At 40.6% G+C, this 20,826-nt stretch overlaps 1 protein-coding gene across 2 annotated transcripts in view; it reads left to right on the top strand.

Annotated features, from left to right (window-relative positions):
* cdkl5 (cyclin dependent kinase like 5) overlaps positions 1-20,826 on the top strand; it is a 208,105-nt gene that overhangs the window by 152,822 nt on the left and 34,457 nt on the right. For both annotated transcript variants that reach the window (XM_072260723.1, XM_072260724.1), the window contains exons 8-9: positions 622-712; positions 9,099-9,288. In XM_072260723.1, coding sequence (XP_072116824.1) covers positions 622-712; positions 9,099-9,288 — 281 coding nt within the window. The remainder of the gene's footprint in view (positions 1-621; positions 713-9,098; positions 9,289-20,826) is intronic.

Raw genomic sequence — 20,826 nt, forward strand, 5'->3', positions numbered from 1 at the left:
CAAATTTATAGATGGTACTTGAGCTATGCCTAGCCATGCAGTCATGGGTATAGAGAGAGAGTAGAGCAGCTGGCTAAGCACACACCCACGTGTTGATCGTCAGTGAATAGGAGATATTATCACCAATCCACACAGATTGTCTAACATTTATTGACATGAATTTGAATCTGAGTGAATTTGTCTATATTGAGTTTATAGGAAGAAAAATCCTTTGCACAATTATGTTCTGTTGGAATCCTGGTAACAGCTTTGAATTCTATTTTGATAAAAGAGCTTTTGTATCAAATCTTAAAATTTTACATTGTTAATTATTTATCGTCAGGATCTGAATTCCTGCTTCTGCCTGTAAGGCGTTTGTGCATTCTCCTGTGACCGCATGGGTTTCCTCCAGTTGCTTCCATTTCCTCCACAGTCCAAAGATGTGCGGGTTGGTAGGTTAGTTGGGCATTGTAAATTGCCCCATGATTAGGATAGGATTAAATTGGGGGATTGCTGGGCAGTGCAGCCTGAAGGGCCAGAAGGGCCTATTCCGTGCTGTATCTCAATAAGTAAATAAATAAACAAACAAACAAACTACGTTGATGTGTAACATTGTTACAATTTAGTTTCTTACAATGACAGGATTTGCTCGGAATTTGTCAGAGGGCAGCAATGCAAATTACACAGAATATGTGGCCACTAGGTGGTATCGTTCACCTGAACTACTACTTGGGTAAGTTGCACTCCTGCATAATTATCTATTGCTATCAAATAGTTTCATTAGATTTGTTACAGATGAATGAACAGAAGTTGGAATTTTGGCTATCTTTTAATAGGTAGATTAAAAAGCTTATTGTAACTTTGTACCTAAGCAGCTTTTAAAAATTCCGCTGATTTACACTGATGGGACCATAAAATGGGAAAGATGTTCACTAAGAGAATATGTTTTGCTTTGCTCTAGCTGGGCAGGGACTCAGAAAGGAATACACCAAACACTACTCCGCAAGTAAACTTTATAAGAAAATGATTGTAATTGTTGTAAAGTTTATTTTAAAATCAATTGTGACAAAAGAAAAAGAATAATTTAGCAAAGAAATTGTAATATTTTGTATTAGAGCCAAGTTACAGATGGACTGCTGTGATGTTATCCAAAATTCTCTTTTTCCTTTTTTTTTTTTGTTATCTTTTCAGCTGTATTCCTGGAAGATGTTTGATATAAAATAAAACCTGATTTTATCTGTGGCTGATTGACATTTTATGGCTACTAGGTACTAACCTGTGGGGTCTCATACAGACAACAACAATTTGTAAAGTATCTTACCAGATTTTTCAGACTCAGGAAATGACAATAGTAAAATAAAGGCTTCTGAGAGCTGGCTTAAAGAGTCAATAAATTTAATGTAGCGTTAACGTCTTTTGTGAGATACATGTCTACTTATTTTAAAATGTTTTTCCAACCACTAAACCCAATGTAAAAGTGGTAAGACAGTCAGGTGTCTTACCTGTTCATTTCATATTAAAACTTTAAAAAAAATTAATCATAAGAAAACTGGCATGAAAAAAAACTTAATTGTGGCCCTCTGTTGGTCAGGGTCAACCATGGATATCGCTTCCTAGATGTCTACATGATACGCAAGCCAGGGCATGCAGCAGCCCCATTCCCCCCTCCTCACCCCTCCACACAGCTGATGAATTAAATGGAACAGCAGAGACCAATGCAATTTGGTACCAGCAGCATCACAGGAGTTGCCAGTCAGCATTGAACTCAACATAGGGCTGCCTTAGGGACTTCAACACCAGGTTTTTCCTCGGGGTTTACTCCTGAAGCCTTTCCCATAAGTGGGTGTAGCCACAAGGGAGGTTTGAGATTTGAGTTTTCCTTCTAGATGAGCTGTCAACCACAGCTGATGAGCCCCATCTGCCCGAAGTGACTGGTTTTAAGGTGCCAGTAGCTTGTCTTTGCCTCGTCTCCTGTTGGAGAAACGGTTCCTCCTGGCTTAGTAGCTAGGGCACACATAAAGGCCAGGAGTTGGATTTGGTTGTCAGAGGCTATTTGAGACGCATGCCATTGGGAGCATTTAATAGGTAGTGAAAGCTTATCTTCACTGCCTCCCCTGGTTATAAGAACCATCTTCTTCTTCATATGTCTTGTGCGTTACACGCTTGGGTGATCATGGCTTTCCACATCGAACAATCCCATGCAGTGTCAATGATATCTTGCACATTTAGATGTGTTAGTTCTTTCACAGTGTCCATGTATTTTCTTCTTTGCCTTCCTCTTCCGCATTTCCCAGGCATGGGGCCTTGTAATGTAAGGCATTCTATTTCTCCCTTTCTGATGACGTGGCCCAGGAATTTAAGTTTCCTCTCATTTAATGTTCTCAGTAAAGATCTTTTTGTATGGGCACGTTGGAGTACTGTCTCGTTGGTTACCGTATCTCTATATGATATTTTCAGCATTCTTCTAAGAAACCACAGTTCTGTTGCTTCTAAGTTTCTTTGGAGTTCTGGTGTTACAGTCCATGGTTCGGAAGCATACAGCAAGATTGACCAGATGTAGCATTTTAGTAACCTAAGCCTTGTTGTCATAGAAATGTGTCTGTTGGTAAAAATGGGTTTCATTTTTTGGAAGTTGGTTTTGGCAATAGCAATTCTTTTTATTTCTACTTTACTTCTAGCATCTTGTGATATAAAGCTACCAAGGTAATTAAAGCTGGTCTTTTGTTCAATCTCTTGGTTAACGATGTACAACTGGCAGTTGGGAGTATCCTGCTGTTTTGATATTACCATACATTTGTTTTTTTTTACAGTTGACGGTTGGACCAAAATCTGCACTTGTTTGTACTACTTTGTCTAGGAGGATTTGTAGGTCTTCTGCAGCACTTGCTATTAGGGTGGTATTGTCTGCATACCTTATATTGTTGATGTTAACACCTCCAATTTTTATCCCATCTAGGTCTTCTATTTCTCTGAGAATCATTTCACTATAAATATTAAACAATTCCAGTGAGGTAACGCATCCCTGTCTAACTCCTCTTTGAATTTTAGTCCAACTGCTTATATTATCATCAATTTTTACTGCCGCTGTTTGGTTCCAATATAAATTTTGAAGCAGTTGTTGGTCCCTTCCGTCAATGTTTAGTTTAGTAAGAATTTGAAATAAATTTGCATGTTGCACTTTGTCGAATGCTTTAGTGAAATCAATAAAACATAAAAAGACATCATTTTGGTATCCAATTGCCCTTTCTGAAAGCATTCGTAGTATGAAGATTGCATTCCTAGATCCACTTTCCTCAATAAACCCATATTGCAGTTTAGAAGTTTCTGGGCTTAACTTGTTTTTAATTCGACTCAGAACAATTCTCAAAAAAATCTCTTTTATGTGACTCATAAGACTGATTGTTCTATAATTTTCGCAGTCAATAGTTCCAGGAATTTTTGGCAGAGTTATGAATACTGATTTCAAGAGATTGTCAGGCAATACATCAGTCTCATATATGCCATTAAATAGTTCAAAAAGAATATGTATGCCCAGATCTTCTAGGGCTTGTATCATTTCCATTGAAATTTCATCAGGTCCAATGGCTTTACCACTTTGACAACCTTAAGAAACCAAAAAATGATAAATGTCTCTTGATATACTACTTGATGTTGCTTCAACTTGGAGAAACTCTTTTTACTTAACCTAGAGCAGAAGTATGAATATTTTTGACAAAGATGCTGCAGGAGCCATGAATCTATTTTCTGTCTGTATTGTATTTTATGTTGCACATTTTTATTGTAGGTTACAGTAATTTGTCATGTGGGTTGGGGCATGATAGAAGCAAATGAGTATAGTCACGTATTCATGCCTTGTCCTCGTTAGTTTAGTTCAGTTAGAGATAAAGACTGAGCAGGATGGATATATTTTTGTTGACTGCTTATTTATGATCTTGCCTATTTCACTTTTTCGCTAATTCTGCTAGTTTCTCTAATACCACTAATTTTGATTGTTTGTTTTTGCTGGTTTTGTAATAAAGGATTGAATGTACTTTTTCCAACTTGGAACTCAGTTATTTGGAAGCGCGTCATATAGTGTTATTTTCCTCACTCAATCTCTAAGCAGTTTTGGTTTGTTTTTCAAGTAGCCGCTACGGATGCAATAGGATAGTTTTACTTCAGGCAATGATTGGTTATGAGGTTATGGATCTTGGATTTAAATGCAACAAATTCCTTTCATTGAATATGATAAATAATAAGATGCAATATGTTTATCTTTTCATCTTAGCCAGTGCTTATAGGGCCAATGGATAGACCTTTCAAAGGAAAAGTCATCATATTATGAATAGAATCCAATTCAGTAACAATAGGGCATATTTCAGTCAGAAACTGAAATGCTTCACTTTAAAGCTTATTTCACAGGCATGAGCTATGTGTTAGCTGAAGTGAATTGGAAAATAGAATAAATGTTTAGAGTTAGACAAATTAAAATATTTTAGAAACTATTTCATAGTTCTTCACTTTCCATTGAAAGATTGGAATTCCATGGGAAATATGATCTTTGCATGACTAACTAAAGAGGTGAAGGATATCATTAGCTGAAAGTAAACAGTATATGACATTATTAGCAATGAAACTGAAGATTCAAAGACTTTTTAGGACCAAAAGAAAAATATATTTTAAAAAAAGGGAGAAGGCAAAATATGAGAGCCAGGAAACAAGAAATATAAATGAAAGTTGGAAGTGCTTTAAAAATATGTTAAGATGACTTGGTAGCAAACATAGCTTTCTGTCTCCAACAGAATTTAATTGTTATCAAAGAAAATGGATGTGCTATTCAAAAGAATGTTACTTCCAATTTATTATGGAACAATCTATAAAATAGTGGTAAAAATGGGTACCCAGTTGTTTGGAAAGAATGAGCAACTTAAGTTGATTAATGTTAGTAACAAAAAGGCAGTTGAGAAATAATCATAAGGGGCATAGATAATTTTGGATATTCATGGTTTTTTTCCCCCAGGGTAGAGGAGGCTAAAATTTGAGACATAGTAACGTACACAAAATGCTGGAGGAACTCAGCAGGTCAGGCAACATCAATGGAAAGGAATAAACAGTCGATGTTTTGGGCTGAGACCTTTCTTCAGGACTGAGAATGAAGAGGGAAACTGCCAGAATTAAAAGCTGGGGTAAGGGGAATAAGGCTAGCTGAAAGGTGATAGGTGAAGCCAAGTGGGTGGGAAAGGTCAAGGCTGTAGAAGAAAGAATCTGATAGGAGAGGAGAGAGGACCATAGGGGAAAGGGAAGGAAGAGGGGACTTGGGGGTGGGGAAAGTAATAGGCAGCTGAGAAGAAGTAAAAGATCAAAGTGAGGAACAGAGGAAGTGGGGGGGGGGGGATTTATTTACCAGAGGAGGAATTGATATTCATGCTATCAGATTGGAGGGCATAGAGGATACCAGAGGACGTAGATTTAAGATGAGTCGGAAAGATTTTTGTGATCTGAGGAGCAAACATTTCATAGGTAGATAAGTCCCCTGGTCCTGATGGGATGCATCCCAGGGTGCTGAAGGAATTGGCGGAGGTAGATAGACACGTTGGTAATCATTTATCGAAACCCTCTAGACTCTGGGCAGGTCCCGGCTGATTGGAAGACAGCTAATGTCACGCCACTTTTTAAAAAAGGATGTAGGCAAAAGACAGGCAACTATAGGCAGGTTAGCTTAACATCTGTAGTCGGGAAAATGCTTGAAGCTGTCATTAAGGAAGAAATAGCAAAACACTTAGAAAGGAGTGGTTCCATTAAACAGATGCAGCATGGATTCAGAAAGGGCAGGTCCCGATAAAGTTTAAGGGAATGGGGGATTCTCAAGATTCCTGTAAACAATGGATTCAGTACTGATTATGTCCGTGACTGCAGTGTGTTTGAATAATGTCTCACAGCTGCTTTCTTTGGAGCAAGATAAGGGTTAAAGTTGGCCTAGATCCACATAAGATGTCTCTGGGCTTTTCACACCTTTTGATTTTGACAAAAAGCAGTACCTGATGAAAATTAGACAGAACATTCCTTTCTTAATTAAAGCATAAATTTGAAGGATGTTCTTATCTTTGTAATTAAGTTGTGGCTCCAAGAAACCAGGTAGGATATTCTTTTCTTTAAATCAAGTGGCTGGAGTGTCTAACAAATTGATTGTACTTTTGTATCAATAGGCCATTGACTTGGTCGGAATAGTTATCAAACGGATTGTTCTTTTGTACCGGTGGCCTTATAACTTATGACAATTCTGACATCAGACGGTGAACTTGTAGAACCGCCGGGGAGATGAGAAAGGGTCTCTCCCTGGTGTCGGGTCCAAGTTCACTTGCCGGCTGAGCTCAAAGAAATAAACGGGTGAAAAGAGAAGTAACGATCTTTTTGTGCTGTCGTTATTTGATCCAGCAAGGTCACGTTTACAGTCCTGTTTGACAAAATTACTGGAGTTCTTTGAGGGCATAATGAGTGCAGTGAATAGAGGGGAACAGGTGGATGTCGTATACTTGGATTTCTAGAAGGCGTTTGATAAGGTGCAGCACAAGAGATTTATAAATAAGATACGGATGCATGGAGTCGGAGGAAGTGTATTGGCATGGATAGTGGATTGGTTAACCAGTAGAAGGCAGAGAGTTGGTATAAATGGGTTTTTCTCCAGTTGGCATTCATGAGTGGGGTGCCGCAGGGGTCAGTGCTGGGTCTGTAAATGTGCACAATATACATTAATGATCTGGAAGAGGGGATCAAGTGTAGTGTATCTAAGTTTGTTGATGACACTAAATTGAGTGAACAAGCAAATTGTGCAGAGGATATGGAGAATCTGCAGAGAGATATAGATGGGATAGGTGAGTGGGCAAGGGTCTGGCAGATGGAGTACAATATTGGTAAATGTGAGGTCATGGACTTTGGAAGGAAAAATGAAAGAGCAGATTATTATTTAAATGGTAAAAAATTGCAGTATGCTGCTGTGCAGAGGGACTTGAATCACAAAAGGTTGGTTTGCAGGTGTAGCAGGCTATCAAGGCAAATGGAATGTTGGCCTTCATTGCTGGAGGAATTGAATTTAGGAGCAGGGAGGTTATGTTGCAACTGTACAGGGTACTGGTGAGTCCACATCTGGAGTACTGCGTGTGATTCTGGTCTCCTTACTTGAGGCAGGTTAGACTGGCTTTGGAGGCAGTGCAGAGGAGGTTCACCAGGTTGATTCCAGAGATGAGGGGGTTAGACTATGAGGAGAGATTGAGTCGCCTGGGACTGTACTCGCTGGAATTCAGAAGAATGAGAGGAGATCTTATAAAGGCATGTAAAATTATGAAAGGGATAGATAAGGTAGAGGCAAGAAAGTTGTTTCCACTGGTAGGTGAGACTAGAACTAGGGGACATAGCCTCAAGATTCAGGGGAGAAGATTTAGGATGGAGATGAAGAAAAACTGCTTTTCCCAGAGAGTGGTGAATCTGTGGAATTCTCTGCCCAGGGAAGCAGTTGAGGCTTCCTCACTAAACATATTTAAGAAACAGTTAGATAGGTTTTTACATAGTAAGGGAATTAAGGTTTATAGGGCAAAGGCAGGTAGACGGAGCTGAGTTTATGGAGAGATCAGCCATGATCTTATTGAATGGTGGGGCAGGCTCAATGGGCTGGATGGCCTACCCCTGCTCCTATTTCTTATGTTCTTATACAGAGAGTGATGAATAAATGGAACAAGCTGCTGGAGGAAACTGTAGAGGTGGGTACAATTATGATTTTTGAGGAACGTTTAGTCAGGTACATGGATAAGATAGGTTTAAAGGGATATGGGTGAAATCCAGGCAAGATTAGCTTGGAAAAGGCATCTTGGTTGGCATGGATAAGTCAGTCGAAGGCTCTGTTTCTGCACTGTATGACTCTATGAATCCATATAAAGGGTACTCAAAGCTGACAAATCATTTGAACCAGACTGTCCTTAACCTGGAGTTCCGAAAGAAATACCTGCCAATACGATTGTGTTAGTTGGATCTTACAAAATTTCCTTTATTCTAAAATGCTTACCATGGATTGGGAGATAGCAAATGTAACACTAGTTCTTTGGAATGAGGAAGAAATAAATTGTAATATTGCTGACCACATCTTGAAATTTGTTGTTAGAGGAAAATTGTTGGGATTCTCAAAGGCAAATATTTTTGTTAAGAAGAGTCAGCATGGTTTTGTAGAAGGAAAATAATATGAAATTTTTGAAGACAAAAGGGTGCGGATTAGGAACAGTGTAGATGATGATAAAAACAAATGAATTAGGTGTATCTAAATTTTCAATAATTATAAGTTCCAATCAAAGGTAGCATATGGAAACTGTTTATTAACTCCATATGCTACCTTGGGGATGAACTCAGAGAAATAAAAGGAGATCAAGATTAAGTGGGATATTTTAAGATTGACTTACTAGTGAGCACCACAAATTGATACTTGTAATCTAATGACTTGTTTGAAAATACTATGTGAAAGTTTACTGACAATACAAAACTAAAGGGAAAATGAACTGGAGAATGCAAAAAACCTGCCAAAGAATACACTCAAGTTAATGATGGAAATTGCTAGATGGATCACAGTGCGGAAGTGTGTGAGGTTATCCTTTTTCTGTTAATAGTGGTGATATAATTGTAAATGGTTTTTCACAAAGTGCTGAAACACAATAAATGAGTAAAACCTGGATACAGCAAGCAAATTGGGGAACCAAAAGATATGTTGCCTTTTCTTGTAAGTGGTTTGCAAAGTCAGTCCAATACAGGTATAGCTGTACTGGCCATAAACAACATCTGGAATATTGTATTCAGTTTTGCTTTGTGTTCTGCATTATACAATATAGATGCAAGTGATTGATTTATCACATGAGAGTTGGGGGAGTTGTTTTATAACGAAAGATGGAGTCAAGTAAGCCAACACTCTGTGAAGTTTAAGAGTAGAAATTAATATTGAAACACAAAGTTATCAAGATGTTATACTTTGGTAATTGTCAGGCTCTTTCTTCCACCAGTTTCTTTGTCCCCAAGCCCTCCCAAAGAAGATCAAGGGAACGCTATGCTTTTCTAATATGACACCAGATAAGTCATTTTGTTATATTTGTATCCTTCCTTTACAGAGCTCCATATGGAAAGGCTGTTGACATGTGGTCTGTGGGCTGCATTCTTGGAGAACTAAGTGATGGGCAACCACTTTTTCCAGGAGAGAGTGAAATAGATCAACTTTACACAATTCAGAGAGTATTGGGACCTCTGCCATCTGAGCAGATGAAGCTGTTTTACAGTAATCCTCGCTTTCACGGCCTACGGGTATGCTGTTTAAAAATATTGAAATCAAACTTAAGATTCAAAAGCTAGCAAGGAATCTATGCAAAGCTACCTTTTCTATGACCTTATTGAGATTGACAAACAAGATGAGAGCCTATGATACTACAGGAAAGATACTGGCACGGATAAAAGATTAGTGTCTGGCAGGAGGCAAAGAGTGGATGTAAAGGGGCCTTTTCTGGTTGGCTGCTGGTGACTAATGGTGTTCTGCAGGGGTCAGTGTTGAGACTGTTTCTTTCACATTATATGTCAATAATTTGGATGACTGAATTGATGCTTTTGTGACCAAGTTTGCAAGTGATAAGAAGATAGACGGAGGGGCAGGTGGTGTTGAGGAAGCGGGAAATCTGCAGGACTTGGACAAATTAGGAGAATGGGAAAAGAAGTGATAGATTGAATATAAAGTAGAGAAGTGTACTTTGGTCATAGTCTATTTTCTAAATAGGGAAAAAAAATTCAAAAATCAGAGGTCCAAAGAGACTTGGGAGTGCAGGATTTCCTAAAGGTTAACTTGCCGATTGAGCTGTTGGTAAGGAAGGCAAATATAGTGTTAGCAATCATTTTAAGAGGTGTAGCATATAAAAGCAAGGATGTAATGCTGAGGCTTTTACAAGGCATTTGTCAGACTGGACTTAGAATATTGTGAGCTGTTTTGGGCTCATTATCTAAGAAAGGATGTGCTGGCGTTAGAGATGATCCAGAAAGGGTTCATGAGAATGATCACAGGAATGTAAGAGTTAACTTATAAGGAAAGTATAATGGCTCTAGGCCTGTACTTGCTGGAGTTTAGATGAATGAAAGGGGATCTCATCTGAAACTTATCAAATATTGAATGGCCTAGATAGATTGGATATGGAGAACAGGTTTCCTATAGTGAGGAAATCAAGGACCAGATGGCACAGCCTCAGAATAGAAGAATGTCCCTTTAGAACAGAGATGAGGAGGAATTGCTTTAGCCAGACAGTGGTGATTCTGAGGAATTCATTGCTACAGGTGGCTGTAGAGGCCAAGTTAGTGGGTGTATTTAAAATGGAGGTTGATAGGTTCTTGATTAGTAAGGGTGTCAAAGTTACAGGGCGAAAGCAGGAGAATGGATTTGAGAGGGATAATAAATCAGCCATGATGGAATGGTGGAATAGACTTGATGGGTTGAATGGCCTAATTCTGCTCCTATGTCTTACGGTCTTTATCTTAAGTTCTATTAATCAAATACTTTAAGGTGCAGTTTTCGAACTGCAAACTGGAGAAGATTGGCTTATGTTTATTGATCATGTTACTTTATTGAATCTATACAATATATATTTAGATTAACGTATCATTTGTTGTTTGGAGTACCCAATATTTTTGCTCTATTAGTACTGGGTTTAGTTATATACATAATTTATATAGTTACTGCACCCATCTCATTCAAGTTTATTTTTATTGCTGATTACATCACTGTCATCATCAAAATGATATTCCAAACAAAAAACTTGAATTGTTTATGAAGAGGGCATCATTAACATTATTTTTGAATTGTATTATCTAGCCACTGCAATTTAGAAAAAACGCTCCCCACTGTTAAAAGTGCATTGTAACGCAAGAGCTGTCAGATTTTAACTACAAAGGGAGCCCAATTATGGACAATTGACCTATCCAGCAAAATATTATGATCTTACTTCTGTAATTTACTGCCTATTAATTGACTCCGCACCAAAAAGAATAAAAAATGTTCAGTTTTAAAGAATGATGTTCCCATTTCCTGAACAATGCTGTTTTGATTTGTAGGCGGAAGGCAGGGTCACAAAATACAGTAAATCATTTTGGCAAAGTTTTCAGTATGGAAAATTATACTTCAAACAGCTGTCATTCCAATCTGGCATCAAATAACTCTGAAATATATCATATTATACCTGCCAAAGCTATATTTTTAAATTTTTTTCTTTCTTTTTCTTTGTGATATTTGTAACGGTGTAAGAGAAGAGAAGGCAAATAATTCCTATGTACTACAGACTCCAGCCATGTTGTGTAGGTTAGATTAGATTATGAGGACATACAGTCCTCTTTTATTGTCATTTAGTAATGCATGCATTAAGAAATGATACACTCTTCCTCCGGTGTGATATCACAGAAACACAAGACAGACCAAGATTGAAAAACTGACAAAAACCACCTAATTATAACATATAGTTACAACAGTGCAAATAATCCGTAACTTGATGAAGAACAGGCCATGGGCACGGTAAAAGAAGTTCAAACTCTCTCGAAAGTCCCATCATCTCACGCAGACGGAAGAAGGAAGAAAACTCTCTTCCAGCGCCACAAACTTGCCGATGCAGCATCCTGGAAGCACCTGACCACAGTCCGACTCTGAGTCGTCCGAAAACTTCAAGCCTCCAACCAGCCCTCCGACACCGAGCACCATCTCTGCTGAGCGCTTCGACCCCAGCCCCGGGCGCCAGCAACAGGCAAAGCCGAGGATTTGGGGCCTTCCCTCCGGAGATTCTCGATTGCACAGTAGCAACGGCAGTGAACCGGGCATTTCAAAAGTAGACAGTGGATTATGAAACTCGCTAATCAAGGCATACTCTTATCTTTAAACAGACCCCAGCTTCCAGCTTCTATCAAGCATAAACAAGCATGTTAATGGTTAACTTAACCAATGAAAATATATCTTAAATCCAGTTAACTTCTAACCATAAATAAAAACAGCCTCTTTGCTTTGACACGATTGTTGAAGGTAAACATGGTTCAGTGATAGAACCTCATTTTGGTAGAAACTACATGCCCATGTTGAATATATCGATGAAGAGAAAATTAAGTGTGGATATGACCACAGTTTTTGTCTCTCTTGATTATGGAAGTCCTGGCAGGGTAATGTGGATCGCAGCTCAGAAAACAGAATGGGCATAAACCAGGTGACGTTAGCCTGGTTATCAAGAAACCTCTGGATACTCTAATCAAGGACTAAATTAAGTGTTGTTTGTGGTAAATAAAAACAGTCATATGGAAGACAAGTTCTGTCTGACAAGCTTGGTTGAGGTGTATGGTGAACTTAAAAGAAAAAGTTGAATTTTGTGAGGATTCTGGTATCTTTCTTAATAAGAACTTCTGAAAAGTGTTTTATTGTTGCAAAATAAATTTATTAGTCATTTAAAGGCAATGATAGTGGATTAAATATCGAGTCCGATGCCTTTCACATTCTTGTCGGGGTCTTCAATCAGGATTTCTTGGAGAAATCATTGTCCAGTTACTATCAGCACTTCACCTGCAACACTAGTTGTCCCAACACGCTCAACCACTGCTACACTACTTATCAGGAAATCTGATTATCTGACTGACCTCCTTTTACATGCATACAGCTAGAGGTTAAAAAGCAAAGCAGCAGAGGTAAGGACAACAAGGAAGTTGTCATGGGAGGCAGAGGAGTGGCTATGGGTTTACTTGAAGTTGGTGGACTGGGCCATGTTGAGGGACTCATCAAAGTACCTGAATGAATATGCCACGGTTGTCCAGACATTATCAATACACTTGTGGATAAGTGTGTACCCACCATTCAGAGTCTTCCCCATCCAGAAGCTGTGGATGAAACAAGAGATCTACAATCTGCTGAGGGCTAAGTAGGTGGCGTTCAAGTCTGGCAACCCAGGAAAGTACAAGATGTCCTCCAGAAAGCCATCTCACAAGCAAAGTGGCAAATCTGCACCAAACTTGAAACACTGAAGGATGCTCAACAGCTATATCAAGGCTTGAATGTTACCACCTCCTACAAAGTAAAACCAAGCAACATAAATGACAGCAACACACACAAAATGCTGGAGGAACTCAGCAGGCCAGGCAGCATCTGTGGAAAAGAGTACAGTCGTCATTTCGGGCCGAGACCCTTCAACAGGGCTGGTGCAAAAAAGCTGAGTTAGATTTTGGAAGATGGGGGAGGGGAAGAAGAAACACAAGATGATGGGTGAAACCAGGGGGTGGGAGGGATGTGCAGTAAAGAGCTGGGAAATTGATTGGTGAAAGGGATACAGGGCTGGAGAAGACGGAATCTGAAAGGAGAGGACAGATGGCCATGGAAGAAGGAAAAGGGGGGAGGAGTACCAGTGGGAGGTGATGGGCAGGTAAGGAGATGAGGCGAGAGAGAATGGTGAAGGGTGGGGGGGGGCATTACCGGATGTTCAAGAAATTGATGTTCATGCCATCAGGTTGGAGGCTACCCAGATGGAATATAAGCTGTTGCTCCTCCAACCTGAGTGTGGCCTCATTCTGGCTGCAGAGGAGACCATGGACTGAAATGTCAGAATGGGAATAGAAAGTGGAATTAAAATGGGTGGCTGCTGGGAGATCCCGCTTTTTCTGGCAGATTACACTGGCGTTACTCCCCAATTTTACCTGCACCCATACAGAGCTTGTTGACTTCATCAACTTTGCCTCCAATTTCCATCTGCCCTTAAACTTAATGGTCCATTTCCAGCACCTCCCTTCCATTTTTTGACCTCTCTGTCTCTATTTCTGGAGACAGCTTATCTACTGAAGTCTATTATAAACCCACTGACTCTCACAGCTACTTGGATTATACCTCCCCCCACCCTGTTAGTTGTAAAATGTCATCCCCTTCTCTCAATTCCTCCATTTCTGCCACGTCTGCTCTCAGAATGAGGGTTTTCATTCTAGAACAAAGGAGGTGTCCTCCTTCTTCAAAGAAAGGGGCTTCCCTTCCTCCACCATCAATGCTGCCTTCGACCGCATCTCTTCCACTTCACGCAAGTCTGCCCTCACCCCATCCTCCCACCACCCCATCAGGGATAGGGTTCCTTTTCTTCTCACCTACCATCCTACCAGCCTATGCATCCAGCATATAATTCTCCGCAACTTCAGCCACCTCCAACAGGATCCCACCACCAAGCAGGAGCAGAGAAAGCAGCGTGCCGTGTGTGTGCAGCCCTCCGGTGAAAAATGATATCGTATCCGTTAAATAGGGGCCGTGGACAATTCTGATTTGATGGAAATGGACGTGAAAGCACAGAGGAACATCTGGAAAAATTTCTGAAGCACTCGTTTGTTGCTGTCGTTACTGCGTGGTCAGGAATCTTTCGGAGGGAAGGCCTCAAAATCCCCGGCTTTGCCTGCTGTTGGCGACCGAGATGGAGGTCAAATCGCTCGGATAGTGATGGCGCTCAGTGCTCGGTGTTGGAGAGCTGATCAGAGCTCGAAGTTTTCAGATGGCTCAGATTCGGACCATGGTTGGGTATGGCAGGGAGAGTTTTTCTTCTTTCTCCCGTCTGCGTAAGACGTGGGACATTTGAGAGACTTTGAACTTTTACTGTTCTCATGGACTTCTTCATCAAGTTATGGTATTGTTGCACTGTTGTAACTATATGTTATAATTATGTGGTTTTGTTAGTTTTTTTCAGTCTTGGTCTGTCCTGTGTTTTGTGATATCACACCGGAGGAAATACTAAATGACAATAAAAGAGGACTGCGTGTCTTCATAACCTGAAAAAAAGCATATCTTTCTCTACTCCCCACTTTCTGCTTTCTGCAGTGATCACTCCCTACGCGACTCCCTTGCCTATTCTTCTCTCCCACTGATTTCCCTCCTGGCACTTATCCTTGCAAGCAGATCATGTGCTACACCTGCCCCTACACCTCCTCTCTCACTACAATTCAGGGCCCCAAACAGTCCTTCCCGGTGAGGCAACACTTCACCTGTGATTCTGTTGGGGTCATCCACTGTATCTAGTGCTCCTGGTGTAGCCTCCTGTATATTGGTGAGATCCAACATAGATTGTGAGGCTACTTTGCCGAGCACCTGCCAGGAAAAGTGGGATCTCCCAGTGGCCACCCATTTCAATTCTACTTCCCATTCCCATTGCAACATGTCAGTCTGTGGCTTCCTCTACTGTTGCGGTGAGACCACATTCAGGCTGGAGGAGCAGCACCTCGTATTTCGTCTGGGTAGCTCCAACCTGATGAATATTGATTTCTCGAACTTCCAGTAATAACCTCCCTCCCCTTCACCATTCCCCATTCCCATTTCCCCCTCATACCTCATCTCCTTAACCTGCCCATCACCTCCCTCTGAGCTCCTCTCCCTTTTCTTTCTTCCATAGCTTTCTGTCTTCTCCTATCAGATTACCCCTTTTCCAGCCCTGTGTCTCTTTCACCAATCAACTGCCCAGCTCTTTACTTCACCTCTCTCCCCTTCCCAGTTTCGCCTATCTCCTACCATCTTGTATTTCTTTTCCCCCACCTTCTAACACTGACTTCTCATCTCTTTTCCCTCCAGTCGTGATGAAGGGTCTCAGCCCAAAATGCCGACTGTACCCTTTTCCATAGATGCTGCCTGGCCTGCTGAGTTCCTCCTGTATTTTGTGTGTGTTGCTTGGATTTCTAGCATCTGCAGATTTTCTCTTGTTTGTGATTCAACATAAATGACTGTGATTTCAGTCTCTGTGGCCATCATGATAGCATCTTTCAGGAGGGTGAACCCATGTAAAGCATCTGGCCAAGACAGTATATCTAGCTGAGTACTGAAGACCTGGGCTGATCAATTGGCTGGAATGTTTACTGACATCTTTAACCTCTCGCTTCAGCAATTACCCACCTGCTTCAAGCAGGCTTCAATCATACTAGTGCCCAAGAAGAACGTGGTAACCTGCCTCAATGACTTCATCCAGTAACAGTTAAATCCACCCTGATGAAGTGCTTTGAGAGGTTGTTCATGAAACATATTAACTGCTGCCTGAGGAGGGACTTGGGTCTGCTCCAAATTGCCTACAATCACAACAGGTCAATAGCAGATGCCATTTCATTGGCTTTCCACTCAGCTCTGGAACATCTGGACAGTGAAGATGTATACATCAGCATGCTCTTCATTGACTATAGCTTGGCATTCATTACTATCATCCCCTCAAGACTAATCAATAAGCTCCAAGGCCTAGATCTCAATACTTCCTTGTGTAACTGGACCCTTGATTTCTGCATTTGCAGACCCCATTTAGTAAGGAATGGCAACAACATCTCCTCCACAATCACCATCAGCAAATGCATCCCAAGCCTGTGTACCTAATCCCCTGCTATACTTGCTTCATACTTATAATTGAGGCTAAGAACAACTCTTAATGCCGTGGGACCAGACAGCAAACCAGGGCGAATACTCAGGATGTGCACGGCACAACTGGCAGGTGTGTTTACAGACATTTTTAATCTCTCCCTCTGCCTCTCCCAGTGTAGAGTGCCCTCCTGCTTCAAAACATCCACCATTGTCCCTGTACCTAAAAAGACCAAGGTAACATGTCTGAATGACTGGTGTCCTGTTGCACTCACCTCAATAATGTTTTGAGAGGCTGGTCAAGGACTACACCTGCAGCATGCTGCCACCCACACTGGACCCCCTACAATTTATCTACCGACACGACCGATTGACAGATGACACAATAGCCACAGCTGTACACACTGTCCTTACACATCTGGAGAAGAGGGATGCTTATGTGAGAATGCTGTTCTTGGACTACAATTCAGCATTCAACACCATTGTTCCCTCCAGGCTCGACAAGAAGCTCAGAGACCTCGGCCTTCATCCCGCTTTGTGTAGCTGGATCCTGGACTTCCTGTCAGATTGCCATCAGGTGGTAAGAGTGGGCTCCCTCACCTCTGCCCCTCTGCCCCTCAACACAGGTGCCCCTCAGGGCTGTGTACTAAACCTCCTCCCTTACTCTCTGCATACCTATGACTGTCGCCACCTACAATTCCCATCTGCTAATTAAATTTGTTGACGATGCTACACTGGTTGGCCAAATCTCAAATAATAATGAGACAGCCTACAGAGAAGTGATCACCCTGACACAGTGGTGTCAAGAAAATAATCTCTCCCTGAATGTCACAAAAACAAAGAAGCTGGTCGTGGACTACAGGAGGAATGGAGACAGGCTAACCCCTATTGACATCAATGGATCTGCGGGTAAGAGGGTGAACAGCTTTAAGTTCCTCGGCATAAACATCACCGAGAATCTCACGTGGTCTCTATATACCAGCTGTGTGGTGAAAAAGCAGAATAGTGCCTCTTTCGCCTCAGACAGTTGAAGAAGTTTGGTATGGGCTCCCAAATTCTTTCTACAGGGGAACAATTGAGAGCATCCTGACTGGCTGCATCACTGCCTGGTATGGGAACTGTACTTCCCTCAATCACAGGACCCTGCAGAGAGAAGTACGGACAGCCTAGCACATCTGTAGATGTGAACTTCCCACTATTTAGGATATTTACAAAGACAGGCCCGAAGGATCATTGGAGACCTGTGTCACCCCAACCACAAACTATACCAGTTGTGACCATCCGGGAAATGGTACCACAGCATAAAAGCCAGGACCAACAGGCTTCTTCCACCCAGACCATCAGATGCCTAATTCATGCTGACATGACTGTATTTCTGTGTTATGTTGGCTATACTGTTGTACATTATATTTATTATAAATTGCTGTAATTGCACATCGGACATTTAGTCAAAGATGTAATTTTATATATATATATATATATATATATATATATAATGTATAGGATGTAAGTAATAAAGTCAATTCAATTGTTGGCTGTATCACAGGAGGAAGATTGAACATCCAGTTGGGAGGTGCCAAACCAACAACAAACTCTTACTCAATGTCAGCAAAACGAAAGAGCTGATTATTGACTACAGAAGGATGAAATTGGGGTTCCATGAGCCAGTGCTTATTAGGGGATTGAAGGTGGGGAGGGTCAGTTACTTTAAATTCTTGGGAGTTATCACATCAGAGGATCTGTCCTGGGACCAGCATATAAATGCCATTTCAAAGAAAGCCTCTACTCTGAGAAGTTTGTGCAGGTTTGACACGTCATCTAAAACTTTTGACAAACTTCTATCAATGCACCATGGAGTGTATCCTGACTGATTGCACCACAGCCTCGTATGGAAACACCAGTACCTAAAGGAAAAGCCTACAAAAAGTAGTGGATACAGCCCAGTGCACCATTGAGCACATCCTCAAAGAGCGCTGCCGTGAGAAAGCTCAAGGGCCCCTTCCATCCAGGCCAATAAAGAGGCCACTGAGCATATGTTTGCAGTCTTCTGAAGCTGTATCCCTTCATTTCAAGGTTACACATGTTGTGCATTCAGAAATGGTCTTCTGTATGCCACTGTTGCAATGTGTGGTTGTTTGAATTACTGTCATCTGCCTGTCAGCTTGAACCAGCCTGGTCGTTCTCCTCTGACCACTCTTATTAACAAGACAACTTTGCCCACAAACTTGCCACCATTCACTAAAAACTCTAGAGATTGTTGTGTGTGAAAATCCCAGGAGATCAGCAGTTTCTGAGCTATTCAAAACCTCCCCACGGTCAAAGTAACTTAGATCACATTTCCTCCCCATTTTAATGTTTGGGCTGAACAACAGGTGAACCTCTTGACCATGTCTACATGTTTTTATGCATTGAGTTGCTGCCACATGATTGGCTGATGAGATATTTACATTAATGTGCAGATGTACAGTGTACCTAATAAAGTGGCCATTGAGTGTATATGGGTGTTCATAAGTCGGGCATTCGCAACATGGGACAGTCTGAATACAGAGTTGGAAAATCTACTAAGTCATGAAGATGATAGTAGTAGCTTGAGTGTATCCTGCTAAATGGTCAAGAACACAGCAGATGAAATTTAATATATCGTCATAGGAACTAATGCATTTGATTAGTAGTGTAAGAATAGTTGCAATAATTAAAAATTTTAAAAGGCCTGCAGGACTGGCAACAGTTAACACTGTTAAAAGTGACGGGATAAGTAGGGAAGGTATTTGGAAAAATATATGTGCAAAAAGGATAGTTGTGTATATAGAGGTATAGAACACAAAAGGATAACTGAAAGGAAGTAATGACCAATTTTAGGAATATGCTAAGCTCTTAGGGATTTACAAAGATCAAGCATGAGGGACTTCTATTCGGTGGAGAATTTGAAAGGAGCACAACAAAGAAGGCATCTCTACTTAGAAGGTCATGAAGATTCTCCATGTTATCTAAAGCTTCTATAGATGCACAGTGCAGAGGGTACTGACTGTATGCATCATGGCGTGGTATGGAAACACCAGCGCCCTTGAATGGAAAAGCCAACAAAAAGTTGTGGGTACAACTCAGTCTATCACCATCCAGACCATGCTTTCTTCTACTGCTGCCATCAGGAAAAAGGTACAAGAGCCTCAGGAGGTGATGTGACCACCAGGCTTAGAAATAGTTTTACCCCTCAACCATCAAGCTCTTGAACCAGAGGGAATAACTTCATTCAACCTCACTTAACCCATCATTGAAATGTTCCCACAACCTACAGACTCAATTTCAAAGACCTTTCAACATGTTCTCGAAGCTTATTGCTTATTTATGTATTATTGTTATTATTTTGTTTTTTCTTTCCTTTTTGTATTTGTGCAGTTTGTTGTCTTTTGCACACTGGCAGTTGGTCTGTCTGTTCTATATGATTTTCCATTGGTTCTGTTGTGTTTACTTGTATTTACTGTGAATGTCCACAAGAAAATGAATCTCAGTGTAGTATATGGTGACATGTATGTACTTTTATAATAAATTTACTTTGAATTTTGAACTTGAAATTTTCTGAAGCTAGGATGTTTTTAGACAACAGTTTAGGTGGTGTTCTAATAGATGATAGAGAGGATCTCTTTCTGAACATTAGAGAGTTGTTTAATATCATTTGAAAAAGAACCAGGAATGATATGGGGATAATTTATGCAATCTGGTGTTGTGATCTGGAATGTTTGGGATGAAATTTTTGGTAGAAATAAGTTTACTACAAAATTATCACCTCCTTTGCTCTGTGATCCTGTATTATTTTAAATAAAAACTCTAATTATAAAGGGGGAGGGGGGAACCTCGACTCAGCCCATGACAGGCCTGCGTCAGGCATTTTCATGCCTTACAAGGCGCAGATTGGAAGTCTGTGTGGGGCGCCACTCCTTGCACAGACACTAAAGCAATGTGTGGTTAAGTGCCTTGCTCAAGGATACAAACACGTTGCCATAGCTGAGGCTCGAACTAGCAACCTTCAGATCACTAGACAAACACCTTAACCACTTGGCCACGTGCCCAACACAAATTATTACCTATGCCTTTATCTTTTCCCAACAGTAATTTTGTTGTTAACGTGAGAGGGTGCTACATGATTGAAGTTAGTTTCTTGCAGCCATACTAATTCTATATCACTCTAACATAAATCATGATACGCTATCAGAAATTTTATTAAATGACTTCATAATCACATTGAGCAGAATAATTTTGCTTATGTGATCAAGCAACCATCTCTGTTAAAAGCTTCTGCATGAATTACTCTGGTAACATAATCTGGGAATGCTGAATTATTTTGGTACATGCAATGTTTCTTTGGCTAGCAAAACATAGTTCCTGTTTAAGTGGATAGTTTTGACTGTTTGTATAACTACGTTTGTATATTTAAGTTTGATTCTCTATACAAGTTGAGGAGTTAAGGCTTTTTAAAGCAAAAATTAAAAGAA

Source organism: Mobula birostris, chromosome 6 (genome assembly GCF_030028105.1).
Source record: "Mobula birostris isolate sMobBir1 chromosome 6, sMobBir1.hap1, whole genome shotgun sequence".
In the NCBI taxonomy this organism is placed as follows: Eukaryota; Metazoa; Chordata; class Chondrichthyes; order Myliobatiformes; family Myliobatidae; genus Mobula; species Mobula birostris.